The following is a 19,219-nucleotide window of genomic DNA, read 5'->3' on the forward strand; positions in this document are numbered from 1 at the left end:
TAACAATAGACTGATTTAACCTAACCAAGGCAAAAGAGGGATATATATTAAACAAGGAAAAGAGAGAGGAGAAGGGGAAAACATTCAGACACGTTTGAATCAGCGATTCCATTTTTCTTTATCTTGGACAAGCTTCTGCTTATTTATCTTCTGTGCAGAGTACATCATGAGAAATGCTGGGCTGGAAGAAGCACAAGCTGAAATCAAGATTGCTGGGGAAAATGTCAATAACCTCAGATATGCAGATGACACTACCCTTATGGCAGAAAGTGAAGAGGAACTAAAAAGCATCTTGATGAAAGTGAAAGAGGAGGGTAAAAAAGCTGGCTTAAAGCTCAACATTCAGAAAACGAAGATCATGGCATCCAGTCCCATTACTTCATGGCAAATTAATGGGGAAACAGTGGCTGACTTTATTTTGGGGGGCTCCAAAATCACTGCAGATGGTGATCACAGCCATGAAATTAAAAGACTCTTACTCCTTGGAAGGAAAGTTAGGACTAACCTAGACAGCATATTAAAAAGCAGAGCTATTACTTTGCCAACAAATGTCCGTCTAGTCAAGGCTATGGTTTTTGCAATAGTCATGTATGGATGTGAGAGTTGGACTATAAAGAAAGCTGAGCACCGAAGAATTGATGCTTTTGAACTGTGGTGTTGGAGAAGACTCTTGAGGGTCCCTTGGAATGCAAGGAGATCCAACCAGTCCATCCTAAAGGAAATCAGTCCTGAATGTTCATTGGAAGGACTGATGCTGAAGCTGAAACTCCAATACTTTGGCCACCTGATGTGAAGAACTGACTCATTTGAAAAGACCTTAATGCTGGGAAAGATTGAAGGCAAGAGGAGAAGGGGATGACAGAGGATGAGATGGTTGGATGGCATCACCGACTCAATGGACATGGGTTTGGGTGGACTCTGGGAGTTGGTGTCTTTGGATCTTTTCCTGGGTCAGTGATGTGGGGCAGACGTGCTCTTGCCACATGAACAGCAATGGCAACCGCTCCCAGTCAGTCACCTGGTCACAGAGGTAGACCACTGATACACTTATAATCATGCTAAAATGCTAAGATGTTTTGATCTGCTTCACCAGATCTGATTCTGATTGCTTAGCTATTTTAGATGACTTACATGAAGTCCCAGTACTTTGGCAACCTGATGCAAAGAGCTGCCTCATTCAAGCAAAAGACCCTGATGCTAGGAAAGATTGAACGCAGGAGGAGAAGGCGATGACAGAGAATGAGATAGTTGGATGGCATCACCGACTCAGTGGATATGGGTTTGGGTGGACTCCTGGAGATAGTGAAGGACAGGAAACCCTGGCATGTTGCAGTCATGACATGACTGAGTGACTGAAAAACAAGTTTAACATTCAGCAAACGAAGATCATGGCATCCGGTCCCACCACTTCATGGGAAATAGATGGGAAAACAGTGGAAACAGTGTCAGACTTTATTTTGGGGGGGCTCCAAAATCACTGCAGTGGTGACTGCAGCCATGAAATCAAAAGATGCTTACTCCTTGGAAGAAAAGTTATGAGCAACCTAGATAGCATATTCAAAATCAGAGACATTACTTTGCCGACTAAGGTCCATCTAGTCAAGGCTATGGTTTTTCCTGTGGTCATGTATGGATGTGAGAGCTGGACTGTGAAGAAGGCTGAGCGCTGAAGAACTGATGCTTTTGAACTGTGGTGTTGGAGAAGACTCTTGAGAGTCCCCTGGACTGCAAGGAGATCCAACCAGTCCATTCTGAAGCAGATCAGCCCTGGGATTTCTTTGGAAGGAATGATGCTAAAGCTGAAACTCCAGTACTTTGGCCACCTCATGCAAAGAGTTGACTCATTGAAAAAGACTCTGATGCTGGGAGGGATTGGGGGCAGGAGGAGAAGGGGACGACAGAGGATGAGATGGCTGGATGGCATCACCTACTCGATGGACATGAATCTGAGTGAACTCCGGGAGTGGGTGATGGACAGGAAGGCCTGGTGCGCTGCGATTCATGGGGTTGGAAAGAGTCGGACACGACTGAGCGACTGAACTGAACTGAACTGAATGTTATTGTCTGAAGTACAAATAGGCTAAAGGAACCTGAATGTGTTAAAGTGAAGGGAAAATATCATTACATCTCAAGTTAATGACCAATGCTTTAAAGATATTATACTGAGTATTTTGATAATCCATGATGAATTAAATGTATAACCTTTTGAAGACACATTACTTTTGGTGTCAGATACTTCAAAACAAACCATCTGTAACACATACCCGTATTATATCAATCCTATATATTCATCTGCCTTACATGGAAACTGTTGTGTGAAAGAATCTTAGTATATATTTCACAATGAATGGCTTATACTGAATTAAATACATCCACTGAGACAGCAGAAATCATTGCATTAAATTACATTCGCAAGTTCAACAGGTCAGATTTTCCCTCTCCCAACCAACAAATGTGCGTGTATACATAAACAGAGATAAATCATATTTTAAAATCTGTGACTTTAATAAGATTAAACACTTAAACAAGTACAAACATATTGATATTTAAAAATATATAGATTTTACATAATTATTTATAATAAAAATGGAAAAAATAGAGCTAAAATTTTATTTGCATTTTCCTCCAATTTACACAGCTAAACAATTGTACAGTTCTTTCCATATATAAAGGTTTTACATTTGTATTTTCTACAATTAAGAAAATTCAAATGTTAAATTTTAAGACATACCTTCAATTATGTATAAAAAATTACAAACTTAAAAATCATTATAAATTGTGAAAAATACATATTATAAAAAATTATGTTCTGAAAGTAGCATTACACCAATTCATATAATCTAGGTAACTCCAAAAGAATAAACAATGTTTAAAAATTATAGTAGTGTCTATATTGCCCTAGCGTAAGAGGAGGTATTCTTGGTAAATATGTATGTTATAAATGAGTCTGACTTCTTTCAAGTGCCAAAATTATTTTCACTTTAATCATTTTCATTACAAATTTTGTAAGAATGTTTATCATCCCATAAAATTGAGTATGCTGAACACAGTGAAACCCTTGATAACTAAAAGTCATTGTGAATGCCAATCATTTAGTGACTTATTCATTCAACTATTTCTATGAGTGGCGTGATTTTTTTCTTTTCTCTCAAGTGGCTTTAGACTAATACGTTTTATAGTTTTTGTTTCCACTCTATAAATGAGTTACTGAGGATTTGCTGTTATATTACGTCTAGAAAATGTTTCCACTCAACTCCTAGTTTCCACATATAGGATTGCTGCTGTTTAGCCGCTAAGTCGTGCCCGACTCTTTCGCAACACCCTGGAACTGTAGCCCTCCAGGCTCCTCTGTCCATGGGATTTTCCAGGCAAGCATATTGGAGTGGGCTGCCATTTCCTTCTCCAGGGAATCTGCTCAACCCAGGGATCAAACCCACGTCTCCTGCACTGGCAGGCAGATGCTTTACCACTCAGCCACTGTGGAAGCCCCACACACAGGATATAGAAAGCCTAAAATCTGCCTTTAGCCTTAGCTCTAAGAAACATTTAAAATATGTCTGAGTGGCACTTCCCTGGTGACTCATTATAAAGAATCTGCCTCCCAATGCAGGTGACGTGGGTTCAATCCCTGGTCCGGGAAGACCCTACGTGCCACGGAGCAACTAAGCCCGTCTACCACCACTGTTGAGCCTCTGCTCTAGAGCCCGGGTCTGCAGTATTTCAGTGCATCCAGGAGGCTATGCTCTGCGAGAAGCCACCCCAATGAGAAGCCTGAGTACTGCCACTGCAGAGCGGTTCCTGCCCCCAGCAACCAGGGAAACACCTGAGCAGCCACGGAGACCCACGCAGCCGAACTAAAAATAAACAGTAAGCTAAAATGCGTCTGGCTGGGTAGGAGGGAGGCTGCTTCTGAATTGGGAGTACCACGTGTTTGTACCCCTGTCTACCTTGCACTGTCTCTTTGGTTGTTACACATTTCCTGTTTCTCAAGCACCTGGGTTTTGGCCACCCACTCTGGCTTCAGCCTTTGGTGCTTACGTGTTCCTAGTTTAAGTAGATCTGTCTCTCTGATGAGTGACCCACTGCTCCTCCAATTCCCTAATATTCACGTGTGCTTGCTTGCCTCACTTCAAATTCATTCCTTCTTGCATCTCAATCTATAAATGCTACTCAATTCTTGAATCGCCTCTGGCCACCAATTACTACAAAATATAATTCTTCAAAACTCTGTGAATTACTAGTGCTTCTGATCCTGGTCTCCAATCAGGCCTTTACCCATTTCGTTACTCAATAACGCTGATTGTAAACAGCTACCTGTTTTCTTAATCAGTAAAGTTCTTGACCAGGTAGAAGTTACTTTTATTGATGTTTACCGATGTATTTCCTCCACAATTCTGAGTACACAAAGTTAGCTTAAGTCTGAGCTGAAAAAATGGAATTATAATGCTATATATGTGAAATACTTAATCTTTAAATAAACAGATTAGTTAAAAGTAGAGTTTAATGTTTTAACCAAACAATAATACATGCCTACTATAAGCAAAGCACTGCTTATGTGCTATAAGTAATATATTAGGTGATCTGTTTTTCAAACGAGAAAAGTTGAGCTACTGAGTATATAAACACTGATCATAAGTTCATGAAGAAAGCTTTTTAAAGAAAATCAATACAATGGACATAAGCCATTTTTTTAAAAGAAATATTTTCCTATCTAATTGGCACTTTACTGAAGCTGGCACCATCCTCTGGAAGACATGGAACTGAATAATACTATCACAGAATAATAAAAATGTTAAAAATCAGCAATATCAACAAATCACTTCCTGGAATTCTTGAGTTAAAGTTAAGTTATGTGTATAGAATGCCAATATTTCTGAATGCACTATGTACTGGGACACAAAAAAGATAATTAACCAACATTCTAACAGTTCACTAACTGTCTATAATAAATCAAGGACAGACTAGTACATATAAATTTAAAAACAAATAATATTATTTAGATGGTTTTAAATTCATGTTCTTCCAATAATAGTTCTTGAAACTTAGAACTTAGACTAGATATATTTAAATTTTTACACCATGAATTTTCTTAAAAAGGCCAAACTTTTGACAACGATAATTAAAATAAAATAAGTTGTAAGAGGGATAGAAACATCGCTTTGGTTTTAAAATATAAACTGTTAACTAAACATTGGCTTTTTCTTTCTAGTATTGTTTATTAGCTGAGGATTTCATCTATGTGTGTGTGTGTGTGTGTGTGTGTGTTTTGAGGCTTTTGATGCGCTTTGAAGGCACAGGTCTGTTTCTTATATTAAAACAAAAACAAATTCAGAGTTCACACATACACAGGAAACACATTTAATTATAAAAAAACAATTTCTAAACTATGATTGTCCATATTGGATAGTTAATGCTGCAATGATAACATGCATTCTTACAAATGCAGGCCAATTTTCAATCTTCTCTTTTGCTGTCTCATCCGTCATTCCCTGCTTTGCTGAGATCACATTCTAATGAAACCGTAGTCAAAACTGAATTCTGAGTTTGAAATGCCACATCTTTGACTGATGGTGGCGGTTTATACAAAAAGACTGCAAGTCCATTGAAGAAAACAGTGATAACTTTACAAATAACACCTACATAGAAAAACAATAATTAATCATGGATTTTAGGCTTTAAATATTACAAAAATTGATCCTCATTGAAAATTCTTCATGAATAGAATCTCACTACATAAAGAAACTTTCACTTTCATGTAAAAAAAAAGGAGTATACAGGCAATTAGTTTTATTTTTTTAACTTTTAAAACTTTAGTAAGAAAGGTGATAGTTTTCAATAGAACATTGTCTACAAATCAGTGAATGAGTCTTATTTTTCTAAACAATGAAAATATATAATAACTATTCTATTTTTGGCTATGATTGTACATTCTTCTGGAGAAGGGCATGGCAACCCACTCCACTATTCTTGCCTGGAGAATCCCATGGACAGAGGAACCTGGTGGGCTACAGTTCATGGGGTTGCAGACAGTCGGACACGACTGAAGCCACTCAGCATAGCATAGCATACACAGCATGTGCATTCTTAACCAAGGAAAGATACTGATAGCTTACATCATCATTGCACCTGAATAAACAGTTGCAACATTTTTGTGTCCATGATGAAAAGTAATTCTAAAAATAAAAAAAGCTTCAGAGTTCTTAGGAGAAAGTGTCTTTGGGAATATATAATATTCAATACTTAATATTTACCTTTAAGCATCAACTTAAAATATTAAACATTTAGATTCACATCACAGGCTCCAATTTACTTTCAAAGAACTCTGAGGGTTCTTTGAAAGAATATCACCTTTCTTACCAAAGTTTTAAAAATTTTAAAAGAGGCTCTTTCTCTTTAAAGAAACTAGTTCTGGTCATAGTACAAGCATCTAAGTGCTAACTAAATATATTAAATGACCTCACATTGTAGTTTTTGCAGTAGCTAATTTATATTAATCATTAATATTTTACTCAAACTGGGTATTTGAGAAACAGAAATACTTTGAGCTAAGCATTTCTATATTTAGACTAATTATAGGTACTATTATTGTAATATTTTTGGAATATTTAAAGGTACATATGTTTCTGGTGGAGGAATTCTCATATTTATCACTGAGTAGGTAAAAGAAAAATTAATTATTTACATTTTTGGTCAAAAAGTATAAACATAACCACTTAAATAATTTTTTAACATAAAAATACACTGAATAAAAAATGTTTCTTAACAGGTAAAAGTGATGGGAAGATTAATTTTGCCCATTTTAGTCAATATTTATCATCTCATTGTTTTCCTAGATTTATGTATTTATTTCTTCAGTGGATACTTTATTATTCTGTCATTATAAATTCAGAGAGTATACTCTGAATTTAAACACATGTAGGAGAAATAAGGGGCTTCCCTGGTAGCTTAGTTGGTAAAGAATGCACCTGCAATGCAGGAGACCCCGGTTTAATTCCTGGGCCAGGAAGCTCCCCTGGAGAATGGACAGGCTACCCATTCCAGTATTCATGGGCTTCCCTGGTGGCTCAGACAGTAAATAATCTGCAGTGCAGGAGACCTGGGTTCAATCCCCGGGTTGGGAAATCCGCTTGAGGAGGGCATGGCAACCCCCTCCAGTATTCTTGCCCTGAGAATCCCCATGGACAGAAGAGCCTGGTGGGCTACAGTCCACGGGGTCGCAAGGAGTCGGACATGACCGAGCAACTAAGCACAACTTCTCAGGTTGTTTCTCAAATTTTCTAATTTTATCTACTGAAGGCAAAACGGGTTAAACATCACGGCCAAACTGTTATATCATAAAAAGGTCTCTTAGGAAGTACGTTAGAGCCAAGAATACATCCTGACCTAGGCCCTATGTGCTCTCCAAAGCCCAGGTGCTTAATGACAGTCATTCCACTTTCTCAGAATTCTCTTTTAGCTTTTTGTTATACGTTCCAAAAAAATTGAGAAAAATTGTTAAAAGAAAATTATATAATATATGATGCAAGGACAGCTAAAATGTTACTCCCTCCTATCTTGGGCTGTGCCTCACAGACTCTAGGCATGGCCTTTTAAAACATGCTTTGATAACTAATCTTTGCTTTAGGACTAAAGCACAGTCCAACTGCCTGGACCAAAACATGTCAAAACCTAAGTAAGTAACAATAAGATATCTTTCTCTTGTCATACTCCATTTACTGTAAAGTTATCAAGAAGTCACCACTTACTTATGGCCACTAGCATATAGGCCATCCTGACGTTATTATAAATCCAGCAAGCTCCTTTACTTCCACATTCGTTAATATCCCAGAGAATACATGTGCTGTCTATTGTGCTGCCAAATATAATAGGTCCAGGTATGGTGCCTAAAAGAAATCACATGTAAGATACATGAGTGAAAATTATAGTTTACAGTAACAGGGTTTTCTACATAAGTGGGAAACAGGTATTAATCTGTCTATCCTACAAATCAATCAGTTCATGTGCAAGTGATAGGAATATAAAGAAACACAGATAAAACATTCTAAAATAATTAAATATAATTATTAAATATTTCCATTAAAATTTTTATTTTAATAAACATCTTATTAATCTATATTAATACATCAATAAATATTAATGTATTGGATTAATATTTAGTTAAGGAAATATTTTTGTTCACTGCTTTTCTAATAAATGTCTTTGAAATTAACTATTATATTTTTAAAAAATCAAAATAAATATCTGATGCATGGAATAAGTCTCCTAAACTTCAGCATATGTATTATGTGTACATAAATTGCCAACATCCGCTGGATCATGGGAAAAGCATGAGAGTTCCAGAAAAACATCTATTTCTGCTTTATTGACTATGCCAAAGCCTTTGACTGTGTGGATCACAAGAAACTATGGAAAATTCTGAGAGAGATGGGAATACCAAACCACCTGACCTGCCTCTTGAGAAATCTGTATGCAGGTCAGGAAGCAACAGTTAGAACTGGACATGGAACAACAGACTGGTTCCAAATAGGAAAAGGAGTACGTCAAGGCTGTATATTGTCACCCTGCTTATTTAACTTATATGCAGAGTACATCATGAGAAAGACTGGCTGGAAGAAGCACAAGCTGGAATCAAGATTGCCGGGAGACATATCAATAACCTCAGATATGCAGATGACACCACCCTTATGGCAGAAAGTGAAGAGGAACTCAAAAGCCTCTTGATGAAAGTGAAAGTGGAGAGTGAAAAAGTTGGCTTAAAGCTCAACATTCAGAAAACGAAGATCATGGCATCTGGTCCCATTACTTCATGGGAAATAGATGGGGAAACAGTGGAAACAGTGTCAGACTTGATTTTTTTGGGCTCCAAAATCACGGCAGATGGTGACTGCAGCCATGAAATTAAAAGACACTTACTCCTTGGAAGAAAAGTTATGACCGACCTAGATAGCATATTCAAAAGCAGAGACATTACTTTGCCGACTAAGGTCCGTCTAGTCAAGGCTATGGTTTTTCCTGTGGTCATGTATGGATGTGAGAGCTGGACTGTGAAGAAGGCTGAGCACTGAAGAATTGATGCTTTTGAAGTGTGGTGTTGGAGAAGACTCTTGAGAGTACCTTGGACTGCAAGGAGATCCAACCAGTCCATTCTGAAGGAGATCAGCCCTGGGATTTCTTTGGAAGGAATGATGCTAAAGCTGAAACTCCAGTCCTTTGGCCACCTTATGCGAAGAGTTGACTCATTGGAAAAGACTCTGATGCTGGGAGGGATTGGGGGCAGGAGGAGAAGGGGACAACAGAGGACGAGATGGCTGGATGGCATCACGGACTCAATGGACGTGAGTCTGAGTGAACTCCGGGAGTTGGTGATGGACAGGGAGGCCTGGCGTGCTGTGATTCATGGGGTCACAAAGAGTTGGACACGACTGAGCGACAGAACTGATATGTATGCGTGTGCATGTAAACTAATATGGGTGTGTGAGTATACGTATATATATATATATATATATACTGTATATACATACATACACTGACATGTATGTGCATGGGAGTGTACATGCACAAACACATTCACACTAACATGTTGAGTTCACCATTAATTGTGCAACTATAGGCAAATCCCTGAATCTCTCAGGTCCTTAATTTATTCATCTAAAAAAGGGGAAAATCAGTCTAGGGGATCTCTAATGTTCCCTGCTTTTGGTTTTCATTTTTATAAACAATTGTAATATTATGTGTATAATGTTATATGTAAAATTATACACACAAATAATTATGTGTAAGACATGTTTCTGTCTTATTATTCTTCCTATATCTGGAATCTTAAATTTTGGGGAGCTTAAGTTATTTCTTTCATCAATTTTTAACTAGACACAATATTTACAGTGCAGTTTTTATTGAAACATACAAACTCATTATTTTTCACTGCTAATGCAAGATTATGTCCCAAATGAAGTTAAATACAGGGAGAAAAAGGAATTACAATGGCTATAAATAATATTTTATCATAATTTATGTTGGTAGTAGGTTTTATGTCAATAAACAAAAAGTTTGTCTTTTACTGTGCTCTATTAGAAATGTGCTGGTGATCATATGTTATATTTTAAATAAAGATAATATACCCTTTAGGGTTATATTTGCAACAGAGTTGGAAACAATAGGGAATCAATCAGGTAAAAAGTAAAGTCTATATCTTTTTATGTGATATATAAATAATACATCTTAAATAGTGGAAGATAGTTTTCTTCAAAGACAATCACGTAGTTGTCCATTACAAATAAATTAATTGTTTTATTGGCACATATTATAAGTACATAAATCAATAACAGTAAGGAATAAAAATAGCCCGCAGTTACCAATGCTCTTAGAAAAATGACATACCTAATAATCGAAGCAAGGTACACTGTATTCCCAATGCTAGAGATCGCTGCCTTTGATTAACACACCTGGAGATATTTAATGCATAGGAAACAAAAAATAGTTGTATAGTATATTTACTCTTTGAGAAAATTCATTTTTATATGAGCTTAGCATTTCCAGATTAAAGTAAACATTATACATAAGAAGTAAACAATTATTTATAACAGCTTATATACAGGTCAACCTTTCTGGAACTGTAAGAGCAGAAAAATTTTATCTAAACTAAAATAGTGCAAATAATACCAAAAAGAGTCAAATGAGTTTTAACAAATATACAGAATATGTAGGAATAACACCAAACATAAAGGAGAAAGGACATTCATTAACCAGACTATTTCTTCTTGACTATTTGATTATTCTGTATGTTACAAGTCACATGACTTAAGTTGCAAGCAAATAATTCTTACTCTCTTACTAACACTGAGACAGAAATTACACCTGTGAGTTATAGTTACAAATTAGAGTCAGTGTAAAACAGTTTTTGATACTCGATTTGATTCCACAATAAGTCTTTTCAGTAATAACTCTCAAAGATGGACGAGACGTGATGTTAGCACACAAGAGAGTTAGACAGGATATAAAGGAGATCAAGCAGTCTTTAAAAAACAAATATGTAGGTAAATGGTGATATAGATAAAATAGGTGTAATATTAACAGACAACTTAATGTTTTGAGACAAAATCTCTGAAGTTTCCATTTGTCAAAAAGTATGTGGAAAGGTAGTGACTGAGTATCAAGAAGCAAAGACTGAAGAGGGAAAAAAGCTAGTTTGTTAGGAAATATAAAAGAAAGGCTGACGAGTTTATAAAAGGGCAAACAGGAACTATTTTATAGCTCAGATGATAAAGAATCCACATCCCAATGCAGGAGATTTGGGTTTAATCCCTGGGTTGGGAAGATCCCCTGGAGAAGGGAAAGGCAACACACTCCAGTACTCTTGCCTGGAAAATCCCATGAACAGAGGAGCCTGGGGGGCTACAGTCCATGGGGTCACCAAGAGGAGGTTCAAGACGGAGGGGATATATGTACACCTATGGCTGATTCGTGTTGATGTTCGACAGAAAACAACACAATTCTGTAAAGCAATAATCCTTCAATTAAAAAAGTAAATTAAGTAAAATAAAAGAGTCAGACCCAACTGAATGACTAACTAACACGCACACAAAAAGAAGGAAGAGGCAATGAAACTGTGAAACACTGTGAAGAGCCCGGTGACAGGCAGCGTTTTTACTGTTCATGGGAAGGTTTACTATAACAGCACCTACTGTATAAGGCAGAATGCCCGTCATTCTGATTCTGACATGTGGAACGCACTGCCATTTCCATCATACTCAAATACAATTGATCACAACCCCAGCTTACAACTGAAGCCTCATTACAGGAGCAGAGAAAACAGCATTGAACAGATGTCAAGTAGGTAACATTAAGACACTTTCACAACCACGATCTCATTAAAGCCTCAGACATCTCAGGTTCAATGAGGTAGCTCTTCCAATGCCATAGAACTAATGATCTAGTGAGGGCTGAATTAGTACTGGAACCGAAAGTCAATATAAACCCCAAATGCATCCCTGAGCCCATTTTCTTTTTCATTCAACACGTTGCCTTAGGGATAGCAAATTTCACAATGTAACACATACCTTAGGATGGACACAGTTATAGGAGTACCAGCCATGAAGGTAAAAACTATTGCAGCAAAGAAAATGCCAAGGAATGGGGGCAAGTTTTTACACTGACTTGAACACTTTCCAGCTTGAGCTTCAAGACTAACACTTGATGGAGTAGGTGTTATATCAATTTCCCCTTCAATACATGAACAGTTATAATATACCTAGAAATATGAGACATAAACATATGGAAAGTGCTTATCTTGAAAACATATTTTATCATTGCAAATTAAGTGATTTCTAGATATGGCAAACACTCTTATACAATCTTAATTCAAAAACAAACAGTGATGAGAAACAGTAATCGCCCTTAAGAAATTAAGCAAGTGAAAACAAGGGACCATATTTACAGAGTAGAATACTCTGTATTTGACTATGTGTCTATGATTTTAATTTGTAATCTGGTATTGATTCATGTCTTATAAGACAAATTGACAAGAATATAACTATTAGATGATCTAGGGGGCTTCCCTGGTGGCTCAGATGCTAAAGAATCTGCCTGCAATGCTGGAAACCCAGATTCAATCCCTGGGTCGGGAAGATCCTCTGGAGAGGGAATGGCAACCCACCCCAGTATCCTTCCCTGGAGAATCCCATGGACAGAGAAGCCTGGGGGGCTACAGGATGGGGTCACACAGAGCCAGACACAGTGGGGTGCTCACACACACACGTTCTAGACTGCTTTCAACAGAACGATTCAATTGCTCCAACAGTTTTCCTGCTAATTTTCTTCTTTTCCATTACTATGATACAAAGAAAAGCATGCATTGTGACAATCTCACTATCTATGCTAGCTTGAAAGAATGAACACAATATAATTTTAACCATTGCCACAGTAAAATTAAATAATACATTACAAGAGTTTGGGAAAAAAAATACTGCTTTCAACTGAACTTTTTACTATAATTTTCTGAAAAAAAAAAAAAAAACAAATTGCATCCCTCTTAAGGTGACATATTTACCATAAACAAAAAACAGAAGCTATTATATTATCCTAAAGGCTATTTTACATATAAAAAATTAACTATTTAATATATGTATACACATATACACATGTATATACATGTATACTATAATAGCATGATATGTTGGAAAGTAAAATGTTTTAAAAATCACAAGTATTGCTTTTGTAGGAAAATAATTCAGGTGTATGAAAAGTGAGGCATAATCATTTTGTGCAAAGGCTTTTTACATCTCAACTTTATCCTCACTATAAATCTTTTTCTATGTTTAAGGCCACAGTAAAGTCAGAGCAGAGCTAGAGAAGTCAAGGCGAATCAGCGCTTCTATTGCCCCGAAGGCCAGAAACCCCTGGGACTGATTCAGGAAACCCAGATGTGGAGGTGGCATTCCTAAAATGACTGTTATGGACTCAGCAACCAGATATACCAAATAATGAAATAATGGAACCTTTAGAAATATTTAGAAGAAAAACTGAAAACAGTATTTTCTATCCTAATGAAATTTTACAACTCCCTTATATAAAAAAATATACAGTTGCCTATAACATAGTTAGCTGTTAGTTAACATCTGTTTCTGTCATTTAGACCACTGGTACGAAATATATTCTATTTCTGTGAACAAACGTGTACAGTTCTTTATTACATTATCAATGCATTTTTGCCTATCTAAAATATTTCATTTAAAAAATCCAGTAAAAAAAATGAGTTGTTACATGGATTATCTGGGCGTAAAAAAAAAACCAGGACAAACTGGTGTTTTGGGAAAATAGAAAATTTGGAAGTCAAACTAACTTGCTTTTCTAAAACAATCCCTAGAAGACAATTTACTGTTTAAAACGGTAATGATAATATTTGGTGACAAATACAAATATTGAATTAACCATGTCAAAATGACCAATACCATTTCAGGTGTGCTCAGGGTATTAGAATTTTTTATTTATTTACTTATTTATTTATTCATTTATTTTGGTTTCCTTGTGCAGGATGTTATTTGTGTCTATACATTTTGATATGTGGATAAAACCCTTCCAACAATTTAATTCTTTGTCATAATCTTCTAATTGAAGTTAATCAGTAGCACTTATGGAAATTTTTTGATTATTTTAATATACAGGAAAAAGCTACCTACTTATCTGCTTCTCAAAGGAACATTACCTTCTAGATAGTTCTGAATCTATGATATGTACCATGCTCACTTGCGGAATTTGATTCCTTATAACTGACACAAATACCTAATTTTTTCAACCTGTTTTGAAACTAAAGCCTCCCCAGATGTCCACAGATTTGAAGGTATGATAACCCTCAGTTCTGGGACTTTAAAAATCTTCCTGATGTCTTTCCTAAGTTTTTATAGGAACTTTATTGTAGTGATCTAATTAATTAGTTTTATTCCAAGGATTAAAACTGCACATGTCAATGAAGTCTATTAAATCTGCTATGATTTATCACATTTTTCTGCCACATTTTCAATATTCTTAGACAACTATTTTTAAACCTAGCAAGCAAAATTTAAAATAAAATCTAGTAAGCTCCCGGAGTTGGTGAGGGACAGCGAAGCCTGGCGTGCTGCAGTTCATGGGATTGCAAAGTCGGACACAACTGAGCGACTGAACTGAACTGAAGCTAGATAATATGAAAAAAAATGTATATTCTTTCCCACATTCTAGTTTACTCCCAGCAGAAAAATGAAATCCTACATCTCTGCTGAGATAAATGTTCAATGTATTTATCACACACAAAATCATTAGATATGTACACATATGCACAGACATATTTATGTGTGTGTATATATGAACATATAAATACGTATAATCACACACACAGATATCCATGTTAGTTCTAAAAGAAATATGAATCATTGTTTTGGGGTGAAATGTCCTATAGATATCAATTAGGTCTAACTGGTCTATTGTATCGTAACCTCCAATTAAAATAAATAAATTTATATTTAAAAGAAATATGAAGTAATTTTGTGATCTTAAACTTATCTTCATATAGAAAAAAAAGAATGTCATATCACTAATCCATATTTCAAATAACTAAGATTGTGCTGTTTTGTCATATAATTCTTACGTATCTTATTCATTATAGTCTTTTGTATCATATATTTCCCTCAGATCTTTTCAAAGTTATCACATTATCTGTTAATATATAACATAACCTATTATGTAATACTAGTAATGTGAATATTATTTTTCCCAAGGCTTTTAAATTTAATGAAGATAAAATTTTTAGATTGTAGATGTAGAACAACAAACTTCTATGGAATTTTTTTAAACTATTTAATTGAATTTAAAATAAATCATATTCAGGTAAGTTAATACACATTCTAATCCACTACTAAAAGTAACTTTGCACTTGAGAATGGGTTAGTGATTTGTATATTTTTTAATGTGTCCATCATTTATCAATTAAAAACAACAAATATTTATTCAGTTTTTATCATATACAATGTACTTAGTAAGAATAAGAGAGGTTTCCTGACTTCAAGAGACATATAGTATAGTTGAAAAAAATAAAACAATGTAAAAAGGTAAATAATATTTCGGAAGTGATGTTTAAAGATATATGTGAGGAACTGCCATGACGGTAATTGAATCTGAGGCATAAAACATGGGGGTGGTTGGGGCCTCTTTTAAAAATTAAGGCAAGAACAGCAATGAATTCTAAGTGCATAATGCATTATTGTTGACTGTAGGTACAATGCTGTACAGCAGAGCTCTAGAGCTGACTCATTTCACTCGACTGAAACTTTATGCCTGGCTTCTGAATGGAGGAGGTAGGCCAGGGAGAAGGGACTGGTCGTAGCATAGCTCCACTAGAGGAAGACAGGAGGGCATCCAGAAATACATAAACATACTGCCGCACACGGAAGTAAAGGAGCAAACACAAGTTACCTTCGGCTGTCTTTTGGAAACAGACTGCGTACAACCTGCATAGCAGGGAGAAAAATACTGGACTCCATTTCCTCCACAGACAGGATAATAATACGATCGCAGGCAGTTACAGTCAGCATTACAAGGAGCAGTCAAGTTCCCCAGTTCTCCTGTCCTGTCAGCGTGAAATAAAAGATGGATAAATTATCTACGTTATAACTTTTAATGAACAGATCAGAAGCAAGCATTGCTGTATCCTGCCATTCAGTCATTTATTCATTCACTTAACGCTTATTTAATTAGCGAACAAATAAACAAAATATCTGCCTTTTCACATAGAGCTTAACTTCTTGTGGAAGAGATGGGAAGTAGAAACAACAGCTATATAATAGAATGTCTGTCAATGTTTTAAAAAACATAGGCAGAGTAAACAAAGCGGCTTCTCATTTGGTACCAGATAATTTTTTTTTTTTTTTTTGGTGGGGACTGGGGAGGGCTGGTTCTGGGGATTTTAAGACGTTTCAGCAGCATCCCTGACCTCTACCCAGTGGATGTCAGTAGCATCCCCATAGCTATGACAACCAAAATGGCTCCAGACACTACCGTATTTCCCTAACATGAAAGACAATGAAGTTGCTCAGTCGTGTCTGGCTCTGCGTGGACCAATCAACTGTAGCCTGTCACACTCCCCTGTCCACGGGATTTTCCAGGCAAGAATACTGGAGTGGGTTGCCATTTCCTTCTCCAAGGTATTTCTCTAGGGAACGGGTAAAATGTTAAACCTGGAAGGATGAATACAGTTATAATGTTGGGCATACTCACTTTATCAATGGGAAAACTGAGGCCTAGAGAAATTAATTGACTTAACTTTCTCTGCCATCTAATATTCCTGGTTCCCAGGTTCACTGTTATTCCATCCTGCCTCTTAATAGGAGGCAGCCTCTTTTAAGATATAAAGGGTTACCCTCGGCAAAGCTGGGCTTCCCATGCGGGGCAGTGGTAAAGAATCCATCTGCAGTGCAGGAGACACAAGAAACCGCAGGTTTGATCCCTGGGTTGGGAAGATACCCTGGAGAAGGAAATGGCAACCCAATCCGGTATTTTTGCCTGGAAAATTCCATGGACAGAGGAGCCTGGTGGGCTACAATCTGCACGGTTGCTAAGAGCTGGACATGACTGAGCACACATGCAGAGACAAAGGTCTTTCTCCAATCCCTTATCTATTTATTCATTAAACGAACATATACTGAGCAAGTGCAAGCCGCTATCCTAGGAACTGGGACTATGGAGCTGATAAGGTGGTTGTCATCCTCAAAGATTTCACAGTTCAGGAGAAGAGATGGACCAAATGTATACAATAAGATGGTTATAGACTGTGGTTATAGATGTCAACAACATGCATTTTAGATACCTGCGCTGAGGAATGATGCTTAAAACAAGCCACAGTTTAGGTAAGAGGGTTGAAGGGCTGCTACTCGAGTCTTAAACAATGAGTCAGTTAGCTGGGTAAATGGGGAAGGCGAAAGGTACTTCAGAGAAGCTGATAAAAGGCATAAGGATGGGAAACAGCATTCTACATTCTATATGGAGAAATATGAATGACGTCTAAGGCAGAGAGTAACAGGAAATCCAGTCGGAATATAGTCATGGATCAGATTATTGAGTGCCTCATGAGCCTTGTTGGAAACAAAGGGCTTTAACTTATTTTGAAAAGGTAATCAAGTATTTTAGACTGAAAAATGACACTGTTAAAAGTACATTTTAAAGAAATAACCCTAGGAGTTATACAAAGTTTGCAATTACAATACCCCAGGCAATAAGTTATGACAATGTGTAGTAGAACTGAAACAGAATACTGAGGAAAGAAAACAGATTTGAGAAATATTTTGGATGTAGAATCAGTAATATTCGGTGTTTGGCTGACTGGAGATAGGAACCGAATGGAAGAGTTAAGAATGACTCCTAGTGTCTAACCTGGCATTTTGGCAGAAAAGAACTAGTTTTGGGGAAGAGACGATGGGTGTGGTTTTATAAACGCATATTGAGATTCAGAGTCCCAAATTCGGTGAAGAAATCTGGTCTGGAGCCAGGTATCTTAATATCCATTTGCATATGGATGTAGCTGAAACTACGAGAATGATAAGATCAACCACGTAAAGAGTGGGAAGAGTACAGAGAGGTCCTGGGGGTTCATGTATTTCATGAATACATAACGAGCTCCAATTATGTGCTAGACTTAAGTAGTAGACGTAGATCCAAAATAAATAAAGAGACAGAAATAAAGATAGAGAAAGAGAGAAAGGAAGGAAGGAAATGAATGGAAGTCAGGGGGGAATAAAGTTTCCTGCCACCATAAAGCAAAGTTTTTTGCACTGGGGATGAAAGCTTATGAGTGATTTATCTAACTATTAGCAGAGAGTAACTGCTATACTGCAAAACGGTGACACTTAAAGAGTAGGTGGAAAACACGAAGTTCATACAGGAAATAGATTAAAGAGAAGGACATGAACAGGAAGATCACCAGTGGGGAATCTGAAGGAAAGGGTGATCAAAGAGTCAATTTTAGGTAATCCGTCTCCTGCTTGGAGCCTCTCCTTCAAATCTATTCTACCAGCTGCTGCTAGATTTCTTTATCAAGCATGATTCCATTCATGAAATCAAGCATTACAATCTCTGCTCTCATCTAGTTCATAATATATATGTAGAAATAAGGTGACAGAAAAACTATCCCTGCAACTCTAGAAATAGTCTCTACACAGTAACTTTTAAATTAAAATATTCTTATAATTCCCACATTATTGATAAATGATTACTAAGAACATCAAAGTTTAAGACAGTCATGTAAACTACCATAGAAACAAAGAAATATAGAATATATTCCTTATTATCAAGGATTAGTCACTGTAGCCTATATATTTGTAAACATTTATTTCATGAAGTGAAGGGGGGACTATTATCAGGAAAAAAGCCAATGTTTGTTAAGTTTATGGATTTTTTAAATTTTTAAAATATGTAAAATATTTTATTTTAAAAAATTGAATATTTAAAAATTTTTAATACTAAATATATACAAAATATATTTTAAGCATTTTAAAAATGCACGTAACTGTGTGTTTATACATATACATATGTAGATATAAGAAACATGTTTAATCCAAATAGCTGAATTTAATCATTAATGTTTTATTTGAATCCAAACTATTATTCTACAAATATGCTTCTACAAAAAGCAAAGATTTCCCTAAATCTATTGCAACTCCTTGATGGATATGCCGCTTTAAGGTGCTGTTTCAGATAA

General features: G+C 36.3%; 1 protein-coding gene across 1 annotated transcript in view; it reads right to left on the reverse strand.

Moving 5' to 3' along the window:
• Positions 1 to 2,486: 2,486 nt before the first annotated feature.
• The window catches only part of SLCO4C1 (solute carrier organic anion transporter family member 4C1), a 91,189-nt gene continuing 74,456 nt past the window's right edge, over positions 2,487 to 19,219 (reverse strand). The window contains exons 9-13 of the mRNA XM_042250792.2: positions 15,943 to 16,096; positions 12,057 to 12,247; positions 10,378 to 10,442; positions 7,746 to 7,883; positions 2,487 to 5,636 (exon numbers count right to left, since the gene is read on the reverse strand). Of these exons, the coding sequence (XP_042106726.1) occupies positions 5,476 to 5,636; positions 7,746 to 7,883; positions 10,378 to 10,442; positions 12,057 to 12,247; positions 15,943 to 16,096 (709 nt within the window). The 3' untranslated portion in view covers positions 2,487 to 5,475. The remainder of the gene's footprint in view (positions 5,637 to 7,745; positions 7,884 to 10,377; positions 10,443 to 12,056; positions 12,248 to 15,942; positions 16,097 to 19,219) is intronic.

This window comes from Ovis aries, chromosome 5, assembly GCF_016772045.2.
Source record: "Ovis aries strain OAR_USU_Benz2616 breed Rambouillet chromosome 5, ARS-UI_Ramb_v3.0, whole genome shotgun sequence".
NCBI classification, from domain to species: Eukaryota; Metazoa; Chordata; class Mammalia; order Artiodactyla; family Bovidae; genus Ovis; species Ovis aries.